Source organism: Pomacea canaliculata, linkage group LG2, assembly GCF_003073045.1.
Source record: "Pomacea canaliculata isolate SZHN2017 linkage group LG2, ASM307304v1, whole genome shotgun sequence".
NCBI lineage: Eukaryota > Metazoa > Mollusca > Gastropoda > Architaenioglossa > Ampullariidae > Pomacea > Pomacea canaliculata.
Genome location: NC_037591.1, coordinates 15,443,545 through 15,463,794, shown reverse-complemented (window position 1 = coordinate 15,463,794; position 20,250 = coordinate 15,443,545). Strand labels below are relative to the sequence as shown.

Here is a 20,250-nt window from a genome sequence, read left to right as displayed (position 1 = left end):
TTTGCCGAGTTAATGATCTTGAACAGGTGAGCGCAGTCACACAGGTGAAGTACGACTCGCCAGCACAGCGGGAATTTTGGCAAAGTATGTTAACATTTACTTATACGTATAATTAAATTCTTTTCATATAAATACTATAGTCGCTAGTCTTCAAACCACTCCTTGTAACAAAATAAAAATAAAATAATTAAAATGGAAACGTTTATATATCGTTGTGTTTAGTTTGGTTTCAGACGGTTTTCTTTATTGCTTTTAATGTATTGGCTACATTAGTTTGTTTCTTGTGTTCCTATTAATATTTTTGTATTTATTTTATTTATTTTTGTCTTGTTAAGTACACACACACACACATGCAGTCCTTAATGATTATAATGTTTGCGTCTGGTTTTTCAAACGTACACAGGTGGCGTATTTACTTACAATCGAATGTTGGAAATGTTTATTACAATCTACTTTGTTAAGAGACGTGAGGAATATCTTAGGTATAAAAAACATCTGTAGGATGTGGAGAAGACTATAGTACAGAATACATATGTAAGTTTTACAATTTTGTGTTTTCTCTCTCTCTCTCGCACACACACACCACGCGTACGTCTGTATATCTAAATAAAAAACAAAACTCTATAACATGCGATTTTCCATCATTTTTCGTTTCCGCGCTGTGAAAAAGCTGGGTGATACTTGAAAAAAAAAAAATACTGTCGTTCAAGCCTTACATGCGTTCAATGGTCGAACTCTAACCCGACACACACCTGTACGAGGACGCTTCAGCGTGCACTTGCCAGCGACACCGCGAAAGGTTGAAAAGACCGCCTTTCCACAAACTCTACATATCGGGGACCCTCCTGACTCCCCCAAGCGGTTCCTCGTCAGTTTTTCTGTTACTTTTCTCGCTGCAGTCGAGGGAGGTGTGAGGAGCGAAGGGAGTTATTGTGAACATATGCAAATTGGCACGTGAAGTCACGTGACCTGCCGTGTCGCGGGCGCGGTGTCGGGGACGCGAGTGTCGAGGGTGAGTGGCGCAGTGGAAACAGCCGGTGAGTGGGGCAGCAATGGCTGCTCCCGTCTGTCTAATGGAGCAGAGTTACTCGTGTCATCAGGCGTAAAGCGGGAATAATACACCTTCCATCCAGACTTGGACCCAGAAGGGACATCGCTTTGTTTGCTGTTTCGCCCCCCCCCCCCCCGCGGGGGGAAGACCTCCCGTTGGCTTTTGATCGAGAAGTCATGGAGGAACTTCCATTTCACCGGTACTGCTGGTTAATTTTGTGGCCTGCCATGCTAGGAGCCCGTCTGTTGTGTTTTGTTTGTGTTGACGTGGGCTGTTAAAGTCAACAGAACTTCAGGTTTGGTGGATCCCGGCAGCATGGAGTACCGACAGGGACGGTCTAGGCAGTGTAAGGATCGCACCACCTCTGCGACAAGGACCATCGTGTCACCTGTGACTCCCTACGGCAGCGGCAAACCAAAGTTAAAACAACACACCGACTGGAATGGGGTGCTCATGGATCTCTTCGGCATCGGTAGGTTACATTTTGTCCCCTCCTTTATTTTTAGCCCCTGACTACAAAATTCCTTTCTCTATCTAATCAGCACCCACTTCATCATTATCGCAGCGAAGGAGATGATTAGGGAGCAGTCCGCAACAGGAATGCCTTGTTTGCAGTGAGTGGAATGCGAGTGTACTTAACCCTATTGACCTCAGCACACTTCGATCCGTGAAGGGTTGGACGGAGTTTACTGGGGGGATCAGAAATAACCCCTTGTGTGTTTGCAGGAGAGAAAATGGGAGGAGATGGAGGACTGACTTATCCCAATAAGATTTTCGTCTTGGTTTTAGTCTGTGACAATCCGGGAACTACATTTTGGACCCTTGTGTACCTTTTCTCCATCCGATTCTGCTAAATGCAAGATGTTTGTACATCTAGCCGAGTGGTTAGAAACACTGGTGTCCGAATACGAAGCCTAGAAGGTTCGATACCTGTGTGGCACGGCATATTCCCCCCAAAAATCGAGACTGGGTACCTGACTAGGGAGGGTAGGGGAAAGGTAAAGGGAGAGGAGATGGGTACCGCCCTCACTGGCCCCGAGAAAAGCACATTCCTAGCAACATACAAATGTTTGGGGAAGCCTTTTACTTTACCTGTTTGTACTTTGAAGTACATGTGTACATAAACGGAAACGCGAACCCACGCAGATAAATGTTGCCATGTACACACCCTGGTTGTTCACACCTCACAGGCCACTCCAAGGCAGGACCGCCTACCTTCCAAACTGTGTACAGATAGTACACAGATATTCGAACTGACAGATGACAGGGCTAGACACATCCAGCGAGAAAATAAGACAATAATGAAATAGGTTTTTATTTATAATTTTTTTGTCCTTTGTACTCAATACCCAAACCTTTTGCATCGTGGTTGTATCATTAGCTTCTCAAATACCGTTTAAAATCACATTCTACATCTTGTAATTTTTGTAGCAGATGACTGAGTGAAACGTCTGTTACTATATTTGTAGCATCGTTTCTTTGGCTCCTTCCAGTAAGTACTTAAAATTAGTCTTTCCCTGCTACTGTCACCGTTCTTTCACTATATATAAAGTTTAATTACTTATTGAACTTAATTGGTTTTCACAACTATTGCTTTTGGATGCTTTCTGACGATGGCGATGGCCACTGATTTTCGTCAGTAGTCATCAGATTTCGTGCAGCACCCCGAAATTAAGATTTTCTCAGCAAGCTCGCGTGCACACCTTTTAAAAAAATGATTTGACAGGAGCATTGTCTAGGGTGCACCCCTAGTGACGTCACGCAGCATATGACAGTATGTCACCTTAGCCTGATCACTTGATCACTCGACATGAGCTCAAGCAAACGGCGCCACCATCACGCAGAGAGAGGATCCATGGATCACGGATGTTCGTGTTGGACGTGGTGGTCGGTGGGATCCACGATGGTCTTTGCTTGGGGCTCGCTGCTGGGGGCTCGTCAAGTGGCTGATCGTGACAACAACCGCTCGGAGACAACAAGAGGGAGGGGGACGGTAGCTGATTACAGGCCTTGTGGCTGGCGTGTTACGTGTTCACTGGAGTCCGCTGTCGCCGTTTGACGATCTAGTCACGTCACAATAATGCCCACTGGCTTGATTGAGACACAGCAGCCTCCCCTCTTGTGTTTGTGTGTGTCTGATGTCATGTGATTGTGTATTTATGTGTGTGTTCGTCAGTGTGTGAAGTTACGCATGTGTGTTTGTGTATTTAAGTGTGTGTGTGAGAGAGAGGTTATATGTTTAGTTGTGTGTGTTTGTGCGTATCTGAGTGTGTGGTTATGCCTTTGTGTATTTATTCGCGTGTTTGTGCACGTGTCTTGTATGTGTGTTTGTGTCGGAGTATGCAACTATTTCCGTGTTGTATGTGTATTTGTGTGTCGGTGTATAAGCTAGAAGAGTCAGCTCCTCCTGCCCACTCACAGACACCTGTCTGCCACGTCACCAGATGACTGACCCAGGCCCTAGACATCGCCTGTGGGCACATCCACCTCAGATGCAAAATCTCAACAAACATGTTTTTTATCCTTCACACTCTGTCTGAAGCAAGACAGTTTTATGTCGACAGCTTAATATTTTTTCGTCTCTCTGTTCGCTCTTGTTGCAAGCAATGAATAGTTTTAATTACCAGCGACCTGATTATGAAATGAACGCTAGACGCAGCGTGTACATATGAACGCACACTACTCACTGTACACAAGGACAGACCTCGGGGTGGGTCGGGTGGTGATCAGCATAAATACCAGACAATCATCATGTTGCCATCCCCGTTAGGTCGGTCCCGAGTTTTCATACACCCTACCGTATGGTTTTATGTATTTTTCGTATCCCTTTCGTCACGTGTTGCTTTGGTGTTAAACTTTACAGGACGACAGCTGCCGGCGCGCCTGGCCAGCCATAACTTGTAACAGGATGCCAGGCCTTCCAACACCTCACTAGGATTAGTTTCACCCGGGCCTCTACCCCGGATCACGTGCGACCCTGTTTGTCACTTACCTTTGCACTGAAAACCAACTCCACCCAACCTGTCTGTTCTGAAAGACTCCACAACTCCACCCTTCCCACCTTCTTGCTTCTGGATGGTAGAGGAGGAACCAAACCTGTCTTCTCTCAGTGGCCGCCTCATTCCTGGTTGTGCTGATGTAGGAAAGAGAAAAATCTTTATCCTTCATTGATCGCATAAACTTAAAAAAATGATTAATCACATTAAGAATTAATAACTCGCAAGAGATTAATCTACATGATCTGTTAATACGAAATGTTTGGTATTGAGGCGACAAGATTGCAAATGAGAGCAGTGAAAAATGACTGTACATTCCTCCTCCTTCTATAAAGTATACTTTCTTCATTTCGTGCTCCATTCCGCGATCATTGTCTTTCATTTGCTCTTCTGTCGTTGGTTTGCCTTTCTTTATTGATTCTGTACGTCCTTTTTATATGTCCTTTCTGGAATTTCTAGAAATGAACTAAAAATATATTGTAGTGAAAGGAATTTGCTATTTTCTTTCCAGACATTTTAGATGATCAGACTTAGCATGTAGCTTTTATAAAGAAAACCACATCTCGTCTCTGATATTTAAGATGGCATAGTTCATTTACCATCAAAACTTTTTTTTTAAAAAGTTTGTGCGAGTCGCTTGAACCACAAGGTGTACTCAAACAAGGTTTAGTTTCAAAATTCCCGAGGTATTTATGGGCATAAATTTGCTGGTACGATGCCCAGCTATGTCACGAAGTAGAAAGGTCAGGAAGAGGCGAATAAGATCTTTCTTCTCAAGCACACTATCAATTACCGTTTTGAAAACGACATCAACTCGAGCCAAGAGCGAGGTTCGTCTTAATAAGAGCGATACCACACGCAAGCCATCGTATGTCATGAGACGAGGTTCACAGTCCTCTTTATTTTATTTTTTCTTGTTCCCTCCGGACGCAGAATGTCTCGGCTCCATGCCAACCCCCTGCTGTTGCATACCGTATGTCATCGCCGTCTTGGGTCTGGGTCATGTGTCTGACAGTCCTGTTGTGTCGCAAACCAACGGGTGAGACGCCCTCCGGCCCGTTCCCAGCGTACAGGAGGCGACGTGGTGTTGGCAAGGTTCCCCCACAACTGTCGAGGCGGTGAGAGGGTCGACGAGGGGTTGGAAGCTGGGGTTTTCAGAATGGAAGCGGACACCATTGGAGGGATCGCGGTTTTATTTCCTTTCCTCCCTTATTGCGAAGTCCTCCGAGCCAGACTCGCGCTTACCTGTAGAAGCGACTTGAAGGTGTGGACAGATGACGGGTGGGAAGGTAGAGTAGAGGAGATTGTACCGACTTGTAACTTACACTAGCCTAGGAAGGATTCACAAAAAAATAATTGGCAGGTAAAAGGTAGTGGATGTTATCTGACAGTGATTGATGTTACAGTTGGTAGTTGATAGGAGATACAAGACACCAAGTGCCAAAGATGATGCTGTTATGGTGGGGAGAGGGGAGGCGAGTTTCACACACAGACGGGTTAGTTAGGAGCTTGACAAATTGAAGACTCAGCCTTAGGATATGTATGTTTAGTTTATTTTAATGAACCATCATTGCATGAATGGACAGATTTAAAAAAAAACTGTAAAAGAAATGTGCCAAGTCGTTTTTTTCCAAGATGGCTGCCACTCGTGACCCTGGCTTTGTCCTCGCCGGCCTCCGTGGTTGTTATTTAGCGGCTACCTCGCCACATCTGCCGTTGAGAGTCCTTGTGTTGTTGACACGATTTATAGCTCGCCGGTGCAGTTTTTGCAGACGATTTATACGTTTAATTGTCCTGCAGTCTACAAATAACAGTAAAAGCCAGTTCACAAATCACACCTGCCTGAAAACAGTTCACAATCTTTTCAGCTAAGAAAACACAGTTTGTTCACAACTCTTTCTGGATGCTGTGGATGAGATGTAGATGTTTATATATGCATGTCTGTGAGAGAGAGAGAACTGAAATGCTCTTTAATTATTGTTTAGGACATTAAGGGACATTAAAAAAAGAGTCTACATAGACGAAAATGAACCATTTCATGAAAAGCGTCAAAAAATCATTAAAAAGATAAAAAATTTTGTCTTTCTGTAGCTTAAAAACAATCTAAAACAACACATAACACACATTATAAATATACCATCTAAACACACGCACGCGTCATTTTGGTGTTTTTACTTCTTGCCAATGTCGACGGCATGTCAGTGAGTGAAAAATTGTTATCGAAACAAAAAACAATACTATAATAAAATTATTAAATAAACAGTATTACCTAGTATAAATCAACAAGAAAAAAGGAATATGAATGATAATTAAGTATTTGTTAAAGGACGTGTTGTGGCCTCGTTAGAACAGAGGCTGTAAACCTGAAATGTGATACGAGCCTTCTCATAGTTGTTAGAGAGAGAGAAGGGAGTAGGTTGACAGTCAGAAAGCTGGGTAGGAAGAAGGGGGAGAGGATGATAGTCTGCTTATACTCGCTCTGCACATCAACATGCCTCGAGGATCCGTTACTTCGAGGTTTGGTGCATCGAGTTCCACACAAACTGGTCTGATTGCTTTGTTATTGAGTTTGTAGGAAATAGTTCTCACGCTGAAGGGTATATATATGTGTATGAATGAAATGTGTGGCCTGCAGTAAATCCAAATCGCTTGGCTTACCGTTGGTTGGTTAAAATGTGTAACATATTTGATGATGTTAATGGTGATTTGTATGACTTAGAAATGTACTGTAGTCAAACATAGCGATGATAAATGTCGACGACTGTTGTTCAGAGAGGTTCATAGACACACCAAGCTCTGTCAACAAAGCTAGAATGATATTGCTTTTGTTTACTTCTCTCTCTGTGAGAGATTTTGTAATAGACATTTCTCTAGTATTGAACCTTTATATAATTTTTAAAAAAAATTTAAATCACTTCCTTTCCTTTCGAAGAGAAAGCCGCTCTATAAATAATCAACCATTATTTCTTAGCAACTATGGCAACGGCACATCGCAATGTTCTTAAACAAAAGATTATTTGTATAAATGTATATGTGTGCGCATTTTTGTCTGCGGTTCCTATGTACATGTTGAGAACACTATACACACTGTTACTGAGTGAACTGCTTCGCCACTTTTCTCGGACATCACGTGCATCCACCACTCGCCCAAAATAAAGGCAGGTGAACAGGTGTGCGATCTCCTCTCTGACAACTCTAAATTCCCAGGCAAGCCGAGATTGTCACACGATGTTCTTCCTTCAATCTCCTCGCCGTGGCATGCACCACTGAACTTCCAAGCGTTTCCCTCATTTGCATGCGAATGGGACCGTTAGAAAACTGTGTCAGCAGCCACAGCCACCGAACGCCGAACGCCCGGATGTCATCGTGGCGCACGTGGAACTCAATAGGAGGTACACATCAAGAGTAATTACAGGCACCCACCGCACACCTGAAAAGAGAGGGTTGAGCTGAAGGCTCGGGGTAACGAACTGTGCTTCTCCTCCACCCCATCGTTAGTCAGCTGGAAGAAACAGTCGTCGAGACAGCTTTCATGATCTTAAGCTCGCTATAAATCTGCTGACGATTCACGAGACTGGATAAAATAGTTGGTTATTTTTTTCCCCTAGTGGCTAGACTGTTATCTAGCTCCTGTGAGGGTCTTAGCGATAAAATTCTTGATAAGCCGTGCAGTTACTCAGCCGGTCCCAGTCCTGTGTCAATCGCGGCGGCATAGAGCTGAATATCCACCCGGGGTATGTGGGGTCGGGTGGGTTGGGATTCTCTCGCCTGTAGTTAGTGTGTGTGACAACGGTGGTGTCGAGGGGATCGCGTGGAGAGCCATGTCCGTGCACCCTGTAAAGGAAATTGTCGTGTTGACGGTCTTCGTGTCACCTACAGCACTGCACCCGGCTTTTGTGAGGGATCGAGCATAAAAAATGATATATTCAGATTTTACGCGATTAGGGCGCGGGTAAACACACACAAACACACACAACAGCCACAGGAAGGGAATGTAGGCGCTGTGGTGGGTCATCCTTGTAAGTTGTTGAGCGCAGTCTTCACATTTGCATTTTTATGAAAGCAGACAGACATTCGAACAATACGAACATGAGACTGTGTTCAGCGTTCTGTCCTTCCTGTCTGCCTGTCTGTAATATAACACTCGGTTGTCATGAGTTTAACGAGGATTTTATGCCATCTTTTTGGGTCATAGCTTCTGGATTTCACTAGGTTGGGAGGTTTCTCTGCGTACTTCATGCACTTCGTGTACTAACCCTCACCCCTTTCTACAGACCCCTACCCCCCAAGCTGTTTCCATTCATTACTATCTTGCCATGGGCTGAGTCATCGCTGGAATTGCAGGTACTAAACGGTTCTGAGTGTGTGGGTCAGTATGTATTGTCAAGTGTCCTGCTAGTGAATATCAGAATGATAACCCTGGAGCAGTATTGTGCCGGTCAGTGGGTTAAAATAAAATCTTTCTCATTTTGGTGTCGATTGGTGACTCTTTTCATTTCATTTATTAATGCCTCGACCATATCGCTGTTGTCCCATTGCATCATGTTTTGATTACCGTATCGGTTCAGTTATCTCCGACACGTGACTGAAACAGTCGGCATACTTTCGATACGGAATGTCATTGTCATGTCAGCACGTGTACTGTGGTAGTAACAACCATGAACAAAGTGAAAATCAACGGCGAGTGCATTTTAGTTTATTTTGATTAGAAATTATTTATCAGCGTTCAGTAATGATAGTCGCTGGTTCTTACAAAGAGTTTCAATGTGAAGCTGAGAGACGATGGGACAGTACGATGCCACTTGCGAGAGAAACACTCAAGGGATAGGAAAACGTACAATAAGTGTCTGTGAAGTCAACAAAATGTAAATATTAATGTCAGTGAGAGCATAATAGTGGCGAACCTAACAAAGTTCAATTATTTTCGCGATGCCGAGAAATGACCCGTTACTTTATGCTGACCACTTCCGGTTTCTTTTACTTCCTCTCACATTAAAAAAAAATATATGTCTCGATAAATACTTCTGTATATATGAAACAGTGTGTGTGTGTGAGAAAGAGAGCTATTTAAAACCACACAAAACCAGAAACTTGTTCTGCTTCTATGGGCGGTCTGGTGGCGCAACAGTTCGCGCCTGTCACCAAAATAGTCAGGGTTGGCTGTCCTGGATTCAGGTCTCGTCTCAGGCACGCTGTTCTTTCTCTGCATGTGACGTCTGCTTACAGACAACCACGGGTATTATATATTTATATGCCATAGAAATGTCCATAGAGGCTTTTAAGTCAGCTGATGTGTTGTAGAAAGGGCGCAGGATACCAACCGGTCGACAATAAGGATTGAAGAGGGAAGATGGATTCTGAAGGAACTGTTGTCGCTGCCCGTCTGCTGGTCAGGGCGTGTTTTGTTGGTCAGTGCACACGTGCAGCATCGCATGTTTGCTGTCGCTTGTTTGCTGGCAGGCCTGTTTGCTGGAAGGCCGAGGAGTAGCCCAGCGCCCTTAAGGTTGTTGACAATGCCGAGGCCCGATAACTCTGTTGTTCCAAGGCTCAGAGCCTCGACCTTGTGTTTATTGTTGGTCGCAAGGGGTTTGCGACATCCTGCTACATGCTGTCACCTTGTCGCTTGAATGAACACGCGCGCGCACACACTCGCATTCATACACGCACGTGCACAATGACGCACCTACTGGCAAAGTTCTTGTCCAGCAAAGCAAAACCTAAACATGGCCGAAAACTTAAATTCAGCTTAATATCTTTACATACCCATTAATTTCTTGAACTCACTTTTCTTCACAACAATCCTCTCCTCCAAATCATAGTCCGTGGCTTGAGGTTTTTTGTGGTTATTTTAATTTTAATGTAAATACCAGCTACTCTCCTTGGAAACGCATTTTCCTTGGCAGATTTCTGACACTCACACCTGTTTCTAGTTCAAGAGTTTGCCACTTGTCTCCACCCATCACCACTCCCATAATGCTCTCTTTCTAAGCCAGTCCAGGCTGAGTATCCACAAGTTTGTTCACATGTTCCGGCTTAACCTTGAAGCCAAGCAAACACAGAGAGTTCTGTAATAGCTTCCAAGAACCGGATAAAAGGTCACACAAAGCCCAGAGTTCAATGCCAACAGTTATTTCTTGACCTGAAGGGGAAAACGAACACAGTCTTCTAGCCTCGTTGCATTTCTATTTTTAGCCATGCCAAGCCAGGTGTGGTGTGTGCTAAAACCAAAAAGACAGTAGGTCTCAGTGAAAAGGCTAGAATAACATGGATTCGAATTGGTAATGAAAGATATTTTTATTCGCTGCATCCGCTGTTGGTATCTGTCTTTGCGTTTGTTTTTGTTTGTTTTTGTTTTTTTTTGTTTGTTTTTTTTGTGTGAAAGGCGTTTGGCAACGAAGAAATTAACTTTAAACGTGATTTTTGTATTCGGGGTTTAGTTGTACATACATACATTCTAAAACGAAAGATTAAAAATGCTTACATAGACCTACCCACCCACCCGCTCTATAAAAACGCGCGCAGTGAGAAAAATTATTTCTTACTGAAAAATGTTCTTTCCCGAGTGAATGTCCATTGAGGGCGACCACTGTAATTAATGGCATTGACGACACCTACAAACACGACAGGTTGTGCAGGTGGAGCTCGTCGCCCCAAAGGTATTTCATTTTCTCGCATTAGGGGGTGAGTCTTTCTCCAAGTCAAACGGCATGTACCTCCCCCTTGTGTATACTTCACAAGTACATGCTAACACAGATATCAGAGTTTTCTTTGATGTCAGAGACATCAAAAATTTATTAGCAATATATTAAACAAAAAATGTTTTTTACATACATGTAATAGTATAAATCAGACTTATATCAAAGAGATGCATAGTCCAAGAATCCTTAATGCCACATAATATCAACCATGCCACCCCCTGTCTACCTCAGTCCCTCCACCTGTGAAGACGCTAAACAAAATTAGTGTCGCAGTTCCTGACAAACCATGGCGGCTGTATATACTCGATTCAGGGAGAAAACAAAAGGTTCCACTCGATCCACAAGACCTCAAAAGACGATGACCAATGACTGCGCTCTAGACTTTCACTACAATACTCTGCACGTGCGCACGTAGGTGGTGCTAGAGTGACTAATCTCGCGAGACTAGGGGACAAGGGTGACGAGAGGACAGCAGGCCGTGCCATCCCCTGCCCACGTCCAGCCAGAGATTTGGGGAGGAGATATCTCAGGGACGAGGACAGTGCTGCGAGACAGAGTGTTGCAAAACATTCCTTCACAACGCCTTGGGGAGGATTACTTGTGGTCACCCTCCTCCTCCTTCTCTCCCTCCTTCAGTTGCTCGTTCAAAGAAATGTCGGGCAAGTCGCCAGCACGCACAAGCTGCTTTGAAAGAAACTGTTCGCACGTTGCTGTCCACCCACCACCATGACCACACCCCCTGTCCTGTCCCCCATTTCCCCAACCACTGATTCCCCTTTCCCCACTTGCGACTTGCGTAAAGTTTATCAAAGAGCAAGCACAGCCCTCCATGTGGATACCATAAATTTCGAGAGTGGGGTCGAAGGGCACGCGGTCGGCTGAGTGCCAGGTCTGTGCAAGTGGTTTCTCAAACGCCAACGTCCTTTAGTAAAACGTTTACTTATTTGTTTACATGAACCGTGAACGCGACCCACATAATTAAAGTGTAAACAACAATATGTCATGAACTACTAGTCTGTTATTTTTAATCCCTGTCAGATGGTTCCGAAATCACAAACAAGCGACTTCGCATGAAATTATCTGACCAAGATTCTTATCTGACGACTACTAAGATCCTTGCACGAACTTTGAACCTTTTCATAACCATTTGCCCCCGGTAAGGCCGATTTCCTTAAAGCTGTTCCTGTATCTATGATCATAATATACAGTCAAGCGAGATAGGAGAAGATGAAAAGTTTTACCTAAACGTGAGGTACGGGGAGCTTGCCTAAAAGGCAGCTTTATTTTGTGAGTTGAATGAAATTAAGATAATATGGATATCGTCTGCTCACACCTATCCCAGTGTACACTCCGATGTGGTACGGTGGAGGTAAGGATACCTTGGAGGTATTTTAATTTTTAAAGAAAGAGAGGGGTGTGTTGATACAGGTTACCGTCTTGCGGGTGATATTTGGAAAAGGACAAGAAGCTCCCAGGTTCCCCGAGGTTGTACCTGTAATTACAGATCGAGTAATTCTAGAGTAATCCTAAATGTACCCGTGGTCTGTAGTTACCGCCTCTTGGATCGTCTGTCTCAGAGACAACTTTCGAGTCCAGTCCATTATTGGAGCATGTAGTGTTGTTTTATATATATAGGTTTATTAAAGACTGGTTGGAATATGTCAGAAGCGAAGGTATCTTGCTGGATTTTTTAAAAAAGATTTAATTCTTGAAGCTGTCTGTCAAAGTAGGCATTATGCATAATTCGAAGGCATGTATTACTGATATTGTACTGATTGATACTGATGTTGATACCTAAGGAACATTGCAATATAAATTACTTTGATAAAAGACATACCTGAATCATAATTAATATACATTGTGAGGTCGAGTTTTGCCCGGAGCTTCCATTCTTGTCATGAGTGAATGCTCGTGTCCCTCTGCTCACTTTTGTTAATTTTCCAAGCATCCTTTACAACTTTCGAGCTGGTTGGCTCACTAACAAGACATCTGCAGTCTCTTCGCATAGCTTTTTTTTTTTTTTATCGCAAGGTAAAGGTGAAGGGGTCACGGGGCAGGCGCAGACGGCCAGGAAAAGCTAGTTAAGGGCAATAGACAGAGAAGACTAAGGTTTCTGAAGATGTGACCCATCGGAGATGAGTCTGGAACTGAGAAAAATCATACAACAACAACAAAGGAACAACGGTTACGAAGTTTTTATTGCTAGATTTTTCTTCGAATTTCTTGTGGGTGAGATGAACAGTTCTTTGCGGGACAGAGCATGGCAGATGATCACAGGACTGCTGGATGTGCTATAAACTCTGTGCGCCATCAACCTCCAAACACACATGGCCGACTTGTAGAGAGTAAAATCACAGGCCACCCAGTTTGCTACGTGGGTGAGTTGTTTTTGTCGCAGCTGATTTGTGTGTGAAGGTATGTCTCTACAAACGTTGGACAGGCTGGTATCTTAACGAGCTAATGAATCCAGCAGGTTAAGCTGGGTCTGACAAGCGGGGGGAGGTTACTGGCATGGAGCAGGGGAGGGAAGACTGAATTGACTTCACAGGTAACGACCTTTCAACGATATTGGGAAACCTGCAGCGCTCACCGGCCACTGTCGGTGTAGATCTTCTGGTGGTGAGAAAACCAATTAAGACAAATGTCCCCGGGGTCTGCACTGAATGTACCCCACCAACTGTTCTTCCTGCAGTCGAGGGTGGAAAAGATTTCCGTTAGTCAGCGTCGATTATCTCGGCGACTGTCTGAAAACCGCCTGTCAAGGGCTACACTCCCCAACCCCTCTTTTTTAAAGGTCCTACAAAGAGGACATTCCAAACCGCTATCAGCGAAAAGATCATGGTTATCTCAAAGACTGTTATTGGATTGTGTAGATGATGAGTTTATAAGTTATTCGTGTAGTGGGTTTTGGAATTTTTTTCTAGAGTGGCCTATTCCTGCAGTATGATAGCGAAGGATGTTTATTTGATATTTATTGTAGTTGCTTGTTGGTAAGATATTTTAGGCTGAAGTCTATCTTTTACCTGTGGATTCTGAGTTATTTTTATTCTTCGAATCCCCGTCATTCGGTCGCTCTGTTCAGCATTTCATAGGAATCTCTTCCATTTTTACTTCATTCCATGTGCAATCGCTCGACTAATGAAGACTTCTTGAGAGATGGTGTTCTGGTACACACATCACTTTATTTTATTTTACACCATCTTGTGGTGGACTGCAAAAACTGGCGATAAATTTGATTAGATAACCGTGTCATCAAGACAATAATCTCTATAAATAAAACGGAAAAATAATACGAACACTAGGAATGCAGTCCTTGCTGCACGCCTCCGTGTTGGGAGGGAATGAAAATGGTCACGTGACCACCTGGCCCGTCTACGTGTTTGGCCGTTTCTGTCTACATTCTCACGAGTTGAGTGTTTGGGTCGAAGTGGCCCCGTGCAATCTCTTTTCTATAGGAAGTAAAAAAGCCCTTTGACCTTTCGTGGCCTCCCGCGAGAATGTCAGCTGGAGAAGCGAGGGCGGGGATCAAATCTCTTCTTTGAAAGACTGCACTTGCCTCCCAAGGTGGAGAGCTCAGTACATTTATTTATCTGCCCTGTCGACCCTCGTGAATACCTTTTTGCGACTTTGAACTACAGTTGCAAGTAAATATTATTTATAACTGAATCCTTCGGTCGTTTTTCGTTAATGTATTTAATTTAAACAACTACTGTTTTTTTCTGTCATATTCCTTTTTGCGTTTGCTTTGGCTTCAAACTGTTAAAAGTAGTTGAACACGCCTTAAGTTTTATTGTTTTGGTATGCGACCACGAATGCATACGAAATGTACATTTGAAGAATCCTCTTTCGTTCTTGTATGGTTATTTATAAACATTTTATATTTATAAAAGCAAGATTAACAAAGGGATAAAATTAATAATCATTTAGTTGTTGCAAAAATGAGGGGCACACTTTCCTCACTGACAGTAATACTGGCAAATGGCGGGCAATGGAGCATTAAAAAAAAAATCCAACATAATAAAATCAGTGACATCGTTAATGACAAAATTAATGTAACGTTTCACTGGAAGAGGGTTGGATGGGAGGAAACAACATGGTCAGCCGTGCCTCCCCTTTTTGAAATCACAAGCTGCGACAACTTTCTAGAAGTAATTTTGCTTGTGATAACGCACTTGAGATGAAAAGATGACTTGCGTTTTTAAAGTCCTGTTATCAAAGGATGGACTTGAGTGTATAGAGAACCTGCTAAGTGTCACCTGTCAGCAAGTTTTTTGTTGATGATACTTTAACACCTGCGATAGCACGTATGTGTGTGTAAGAGATAGAGATGTCAAGTGTCACTGCCCTTTGTTATGTCTGTTGTTAAGTAATCACTTCACTTACTTACCTTTCAATGATCAGCTTTTGATTGAGAGTGCAAGCATGCACGCACACACACTCACAATCGCTCGCGCTAACAAACAGATTCACGCTAACAAAAGAAAACTTTGTTTAAATTAAACGGTCAGAATATTTAAAAGCGTCAAGGGTTGGAGTGAAAGCTTTCCACGAATAATTGTTTCTTTCATCCACTTCAACTTCCGGTGCACAGCCCCAGATATTCATTGCCTCACCTGCAGTGCATTGATTACTTGCCCTTGCTGAACTTCAGGACTTCTTTCACGCGGACGGACTCCTACTCCGGGTGTGAATAATGTTCAGTACCACCTTAAAGGAAACCATGAATTGATATTGAAGTTTAGAAATCACATCAGTGAATTAAGATTTCGCTTTAGTAAGTGCAAACGTGGAAAATTAATTCTCTCTTTCCATGGTTCTTGCATTCACAGACCGGAAGGATAACCCTGTTTTTGATGGTTGTAGGCTTGTATTCAGAGACCGTTAGGTTTGTTTAGGAAATAAATACTTTGTAAAGTAGCTGACCTCAGACTTTTGAAGAAAAACAATGTGTTTTGCAATATGGTAGACATTTAAATAAAATGAAGGTTAGATACAGATTTCAGACCTTTGCCGTAGTGTAATGTTTGAGAATCGGTGAGCTTTTTAACATTATAAACCAATTAACCTTAAGGTAATCTCCAACTTTTATTCGATACCATAGTGTAGTGTTTTTATTCTGCAAAGAGCATGCACCCCTATTCGGAGATCGTGTTTTTTTAGAAGTCATCATCATCATCACCACCACCACCATTTGTATATTTTTATCGTGTGCTGCAGTTTAAACGGTTGCGAGACCTTTTATTTAATAAAATGTAATTTTACGAAAGATTTTCCGAGATTTCTCAAGAATGCTCTTTGCTGCAGATTCCCCACAGACCGTGGAGTCCACGCACGAGTCCACGAGCTCTGGGATCGCCTCTGACGTCCCCGCCTACTGTCCGCCTCCTGTCGCCCTCTCTACTTTCAAGGGAGACCATCCAGGTCCCAGGGGACAGAACTACGCCGTCAATGGCTACTTTTCCGACCGCAATTCTCAGGACTCCGGCACTCGAACGGCCTCTTGGGCCAGTTCACCCAACCCTAAAGCCTCCACTCCCACCCCGATGTCGGGACAACAACAGTATCAGTTCGGACATAATCATCGGTTATCGCCGGCCTCACCCTTGGCGTACAAATCCGCTACGCCCCCCGCCCATTGCTACGGGTCGGGGTCAGGATCGGGGCCGAGCGAGTACCAACCTCGTGAGGTGGACGTTGAGGCCCTGCGGACTAGACTCCGTTTCATGGACTTTCAGGACACGGCCAAGGTGGTGAGGACGACGACGAAGGGCAAGCACCCGTATCTCCGGCCTTCTCCTTTTGAGCGCTTGACGGACGATGTGTTGTTGAAAGTCTTCTCTCACCTGCCCACGGACCACCTGTGCAGATGCGCGCGAGTGTGCCGCCGGTGGTACCACCTCGTGTGGGACCCCAGCCTGTGGACTAGCATCGTCATCAACAACAGTGCAATAGAGGCGGACCGCGTGCTCAAGTACCTGACGCGACGGTTGAGCTACAACACGCCCAAAGTGTGCGTCATCCTCGAGCGCGTCAACCTCAACGGCTGCGAGCAGCTGACGGACAAAGGTTTGCACACCGTGGCCAAGCGCTGCCCCGAGCTGCGCTACCTGGAGGTGCAGGGCTGCACCAAGCTCACCAACTTGGGAGTGTTTGAAGCCGTGTCGTACTGCGTCAACCTGGAGCACCTGGACGTTACAGGTGTGTGTGTGCTTGTTTGTTTGTTTGTTTGTTTGTTTGTTTGTTACCTCACGTTTTATTCGCTAGCTGTGTAGTCTTAGTTCTCGTGTTGAGGAAGTCAACGTAAGTGTCACTGTTTATTAATTAAAATTCTTCCATCAAAAATAGATTATCAGTTAGCGAACAATGAAGTATTAATCACCGTTCTTTTTTTTGGGGGGGGGTGTCCATCAAGCAACTGCCGTCTATCATTAGTCTCTCAAAATAGCTCAGTTTAAAGGGGTGTGGAACCGTGGAAAGCCAATGTCCGCTGAAGAAGCCAGGTGTCATGACTACAATAGGCTTAGCTCGGCCAAAGCCGCAGACACTAGAGCTTAGCGAAATTGCTCGGGAATGCGTGGAAAAGTCTCGAGAGCCCCTGCCAGACCTTTGCTGTTGAAGCCCACAGTTCTCGACATTCCATCACAGTGATGGCGCACAGGAGGTCACGTGGTGTCTTTACGTCGCTTATTTGCTTTAGCAACTAATGAGAAATTCCAGGGAGGCCTTTCCTCTTTGTCAAACATAACCTGGCCGCAGGACGTGGAAAGGGTCACACCGACACTGTTGCTGCACATCGCCAAGCGTCCGGACCAATCAGTTTTCAGTTTATTTTGATCTTCTTTATCATCGACGAGGTATTTACAGCAGCTTCGCCATTCATGAAGGTCTGGTTTCGGAGGTTGATCACCGCATGTTAACAATACTGTTCACATCGTGATGTCCCATCTTATAACCATCGTTTCTCTTTTGATGTGGCATCATCGCGGCTTTCTGTGAACAAGTCGCTTGATAATCATGCTCTCTGGCTGTCAACTGTTCCTGTATTCAAATACCCTCTACGACCCCGGAGGGATGCTTGACACAGGCATTTCTATTGACTTGCCTGCTGACAACCTCCTGTCAGGAACTCCACTGATCACAATGGAAAATTTTGGAAATCGTTTACACGCCCCCATCGACAGACACCTGGGACTCGATTTCTATCCACCTGAAGCACGTATCTGATTGATGTTATCTTTCCTCCCATCTGTCAGCCTATTAGCCTGTAACCTGTCGGTGTTTCAGTGTCTTTGTCACCGTGACATAGGACGCTAGGTCGTTTCACGCTTGGCACAGTCGGCGACATCTTGTTATCGCGCGTCGTATCGCGGGGCCCCGGTAGCGCAGTGGTTCCATTGCCACCGATTGTCGTCAGGTAACGGACCCCCTTGTACTTCTCACGAAACCTGTTCACAAGGGTGACTGTCAGGGGACAGAAGGGCTTGTTGTATCTTTCTTTTATCACGTGTCAGCACCCACAGACTTCACGGAGTGGGTTACAGTGGGTTCTGCGAACATGAGGATGTGGAATGGAATCAGCACGAATGAACGCAAGGCAGGGAGGAAGAAATTAAACAAACGCTTATAGGATTTCAATCGTGCTGCAAATATTGCCAGTTATAACAAGACATCAGTGAATGTTTTACATATGAAAGTGTGTGTGTGAGAGAGAGAGAGAGAGAAAATGCGTGTCTTTAAATTGGGAAAAGAAGAGACCAGTTACAGGCACCCACTAACAAAATAAAACTACTAGCAACAGTGACAACATTTATGCAGTCTTCTCTTTTTTTATATTGTAAAATAGATTCGGTAGATCTGAATTAAAGTATATTCTCAAATTCCAAATATTGATTCCCATATTAATTTAATGGAATATGTCAGTGAAGTATTTGCTGTAGTATAGTCACCACACTTTCATTTACACCAGCAGTAATTCAAAATCATTTAAATTAACCTGAATCACACCTGTCCTGTTTCAAGAAAACTCGGATTGATTGGAAAACAGGTTATCTCCATTCGAAAACGAGTAGCGCACGTGCTAGTTGTCATCACATTGTTCTTTTTCGTGCTTTCCAGGCTGCTCGGAGATCACCTCCATCCGCTTGATGTCAGGAATCCTGGCGGAGGGCACGGCGGCACACCTGCAGCTCATCTACCTGCGCTACCTGGACATGACAGACTGCGTGGGGCTGCAGGATCCCGGCCTTGGACTCATCGCCGCACACTGCAGTCAGCTGCAGTTCCTCTTCCTGCGGCGCTGCGTGCGCATCACGGACCAAGGTGTGCAGCACGTGGCCAGCAGCTGCTACTCGCTGCGCGAGCTCAGCATCAGCGACTGCCGCGGAGTTACGGACCTTGGGCTGCGCGAGTTGTCCGCCTGGGCGAGAGCCTGCGCTACCTGAGCGTGGCCAAGTGCGACAAGGTGTCGGACCAAGGGGTCAAGTACATCGCGCGGCACTGCAGCAAGTTGCGCTACCTCAACGTGCGCGGCTGCGAGGCCGTGTCGGACCACTCGCTGCAGCAGCTGGCCCTCAACTGCCCGCGCCTGCGCTCGCTGGACATCGGCAAGTGTGACGTCACGGACGAGGGTCTGCAGGTGCTGGCGCAGTACTGCCCTCAGCTGCGCAAGCTGAGCATCAAGTCGTGCGAGGCTGTCACGGACAAGGGCGTGGTGCTGGTGGCCTACCACTGTCGTGGCTTGCAGCAGCTCAACATCCAGGACTGTCACCTGTCGCCTGAAGCCTACCGCACGATCAAAAAATACTGTCGTCGGTGTCTTATCGAACACACTAATCCAGCCTTCTGCTGATATGTTCTATGTTCTTTCACAACCTACCCACCCCACCGCTACCCTTTGGATACTCACACGGACCTGCGTGACTCGTTCAGCTGCATCACTTCGTTTACAGTACTTGTGTTCTGCGAAAACATTTGACAAGGTAATGACAGCTGTGCGACGCTGGCTACCGCTCTGATCCCACAGACTTGTTGCAAACAGTTGACTGCATTTCAGGGTTTATCTTCTGCGTTATTGCAGTTTTGACAGAAATGTGTACTAGATAATTAAATAATGGGGGACCACTTGCTGCAAAAAACATTTAATATGCAGATTTTCCGCTGCAAAATCAGTTTCCTCTCCACAGCAAAGCCTACTGACGAACAAAGAGAAGTAACTGCTGATCAAGTATATCGTATGTAGATAAGTATTACCTCCCCTTTCTTCATTCGCCATTTTCGACGTGTTTTTCCCGTTCCAAAGCTCTTCTAAGCTAATGTTTGGGTGGGAGGTTTTTTTTTAAACGCTTAACATTTCATACCTAAAAGGACTAAATGTCTGTGACACTTGTGATGATGCAAACAATATGGAAAAAGTACTTATTTGCATAAGAAATTTTTAAAAATGTGTTCCAACTGTCAAGTGTTGATTGCTGATTTGTGTCTAGTCAACACTTTCAGACAACAACAA

The 20,250-nt window shown here is 44.6% G+C and overlaps 1 protein-coding gene across 1 annotated transcript; it reads left to right on the top strand.

Moving 5' to 3' along the window:
* The first annotated feature begins 395 nt into the window (after positions 1 to 395).
* LOC112557298 (F-box/LRR-repeat protein 7-like) lies at positions 396 to 19,879 on the top strand. The gene is given in 4 exon segments (XM_025227065.1): positions 396 to 1,523; positions 16,050 to 16,943; positions 18,861 to 19,154; positions 19,157 to 19,879. Coding segments are annotated over 4 exon segments (1,782 nt in total). The 5' UTR covers positions 396 to 1,366; the 3' UTR covers positions 19,594 to 19,879.
* Positions 19,880 to 20,250: the final 371 nt, after the last annotated feature.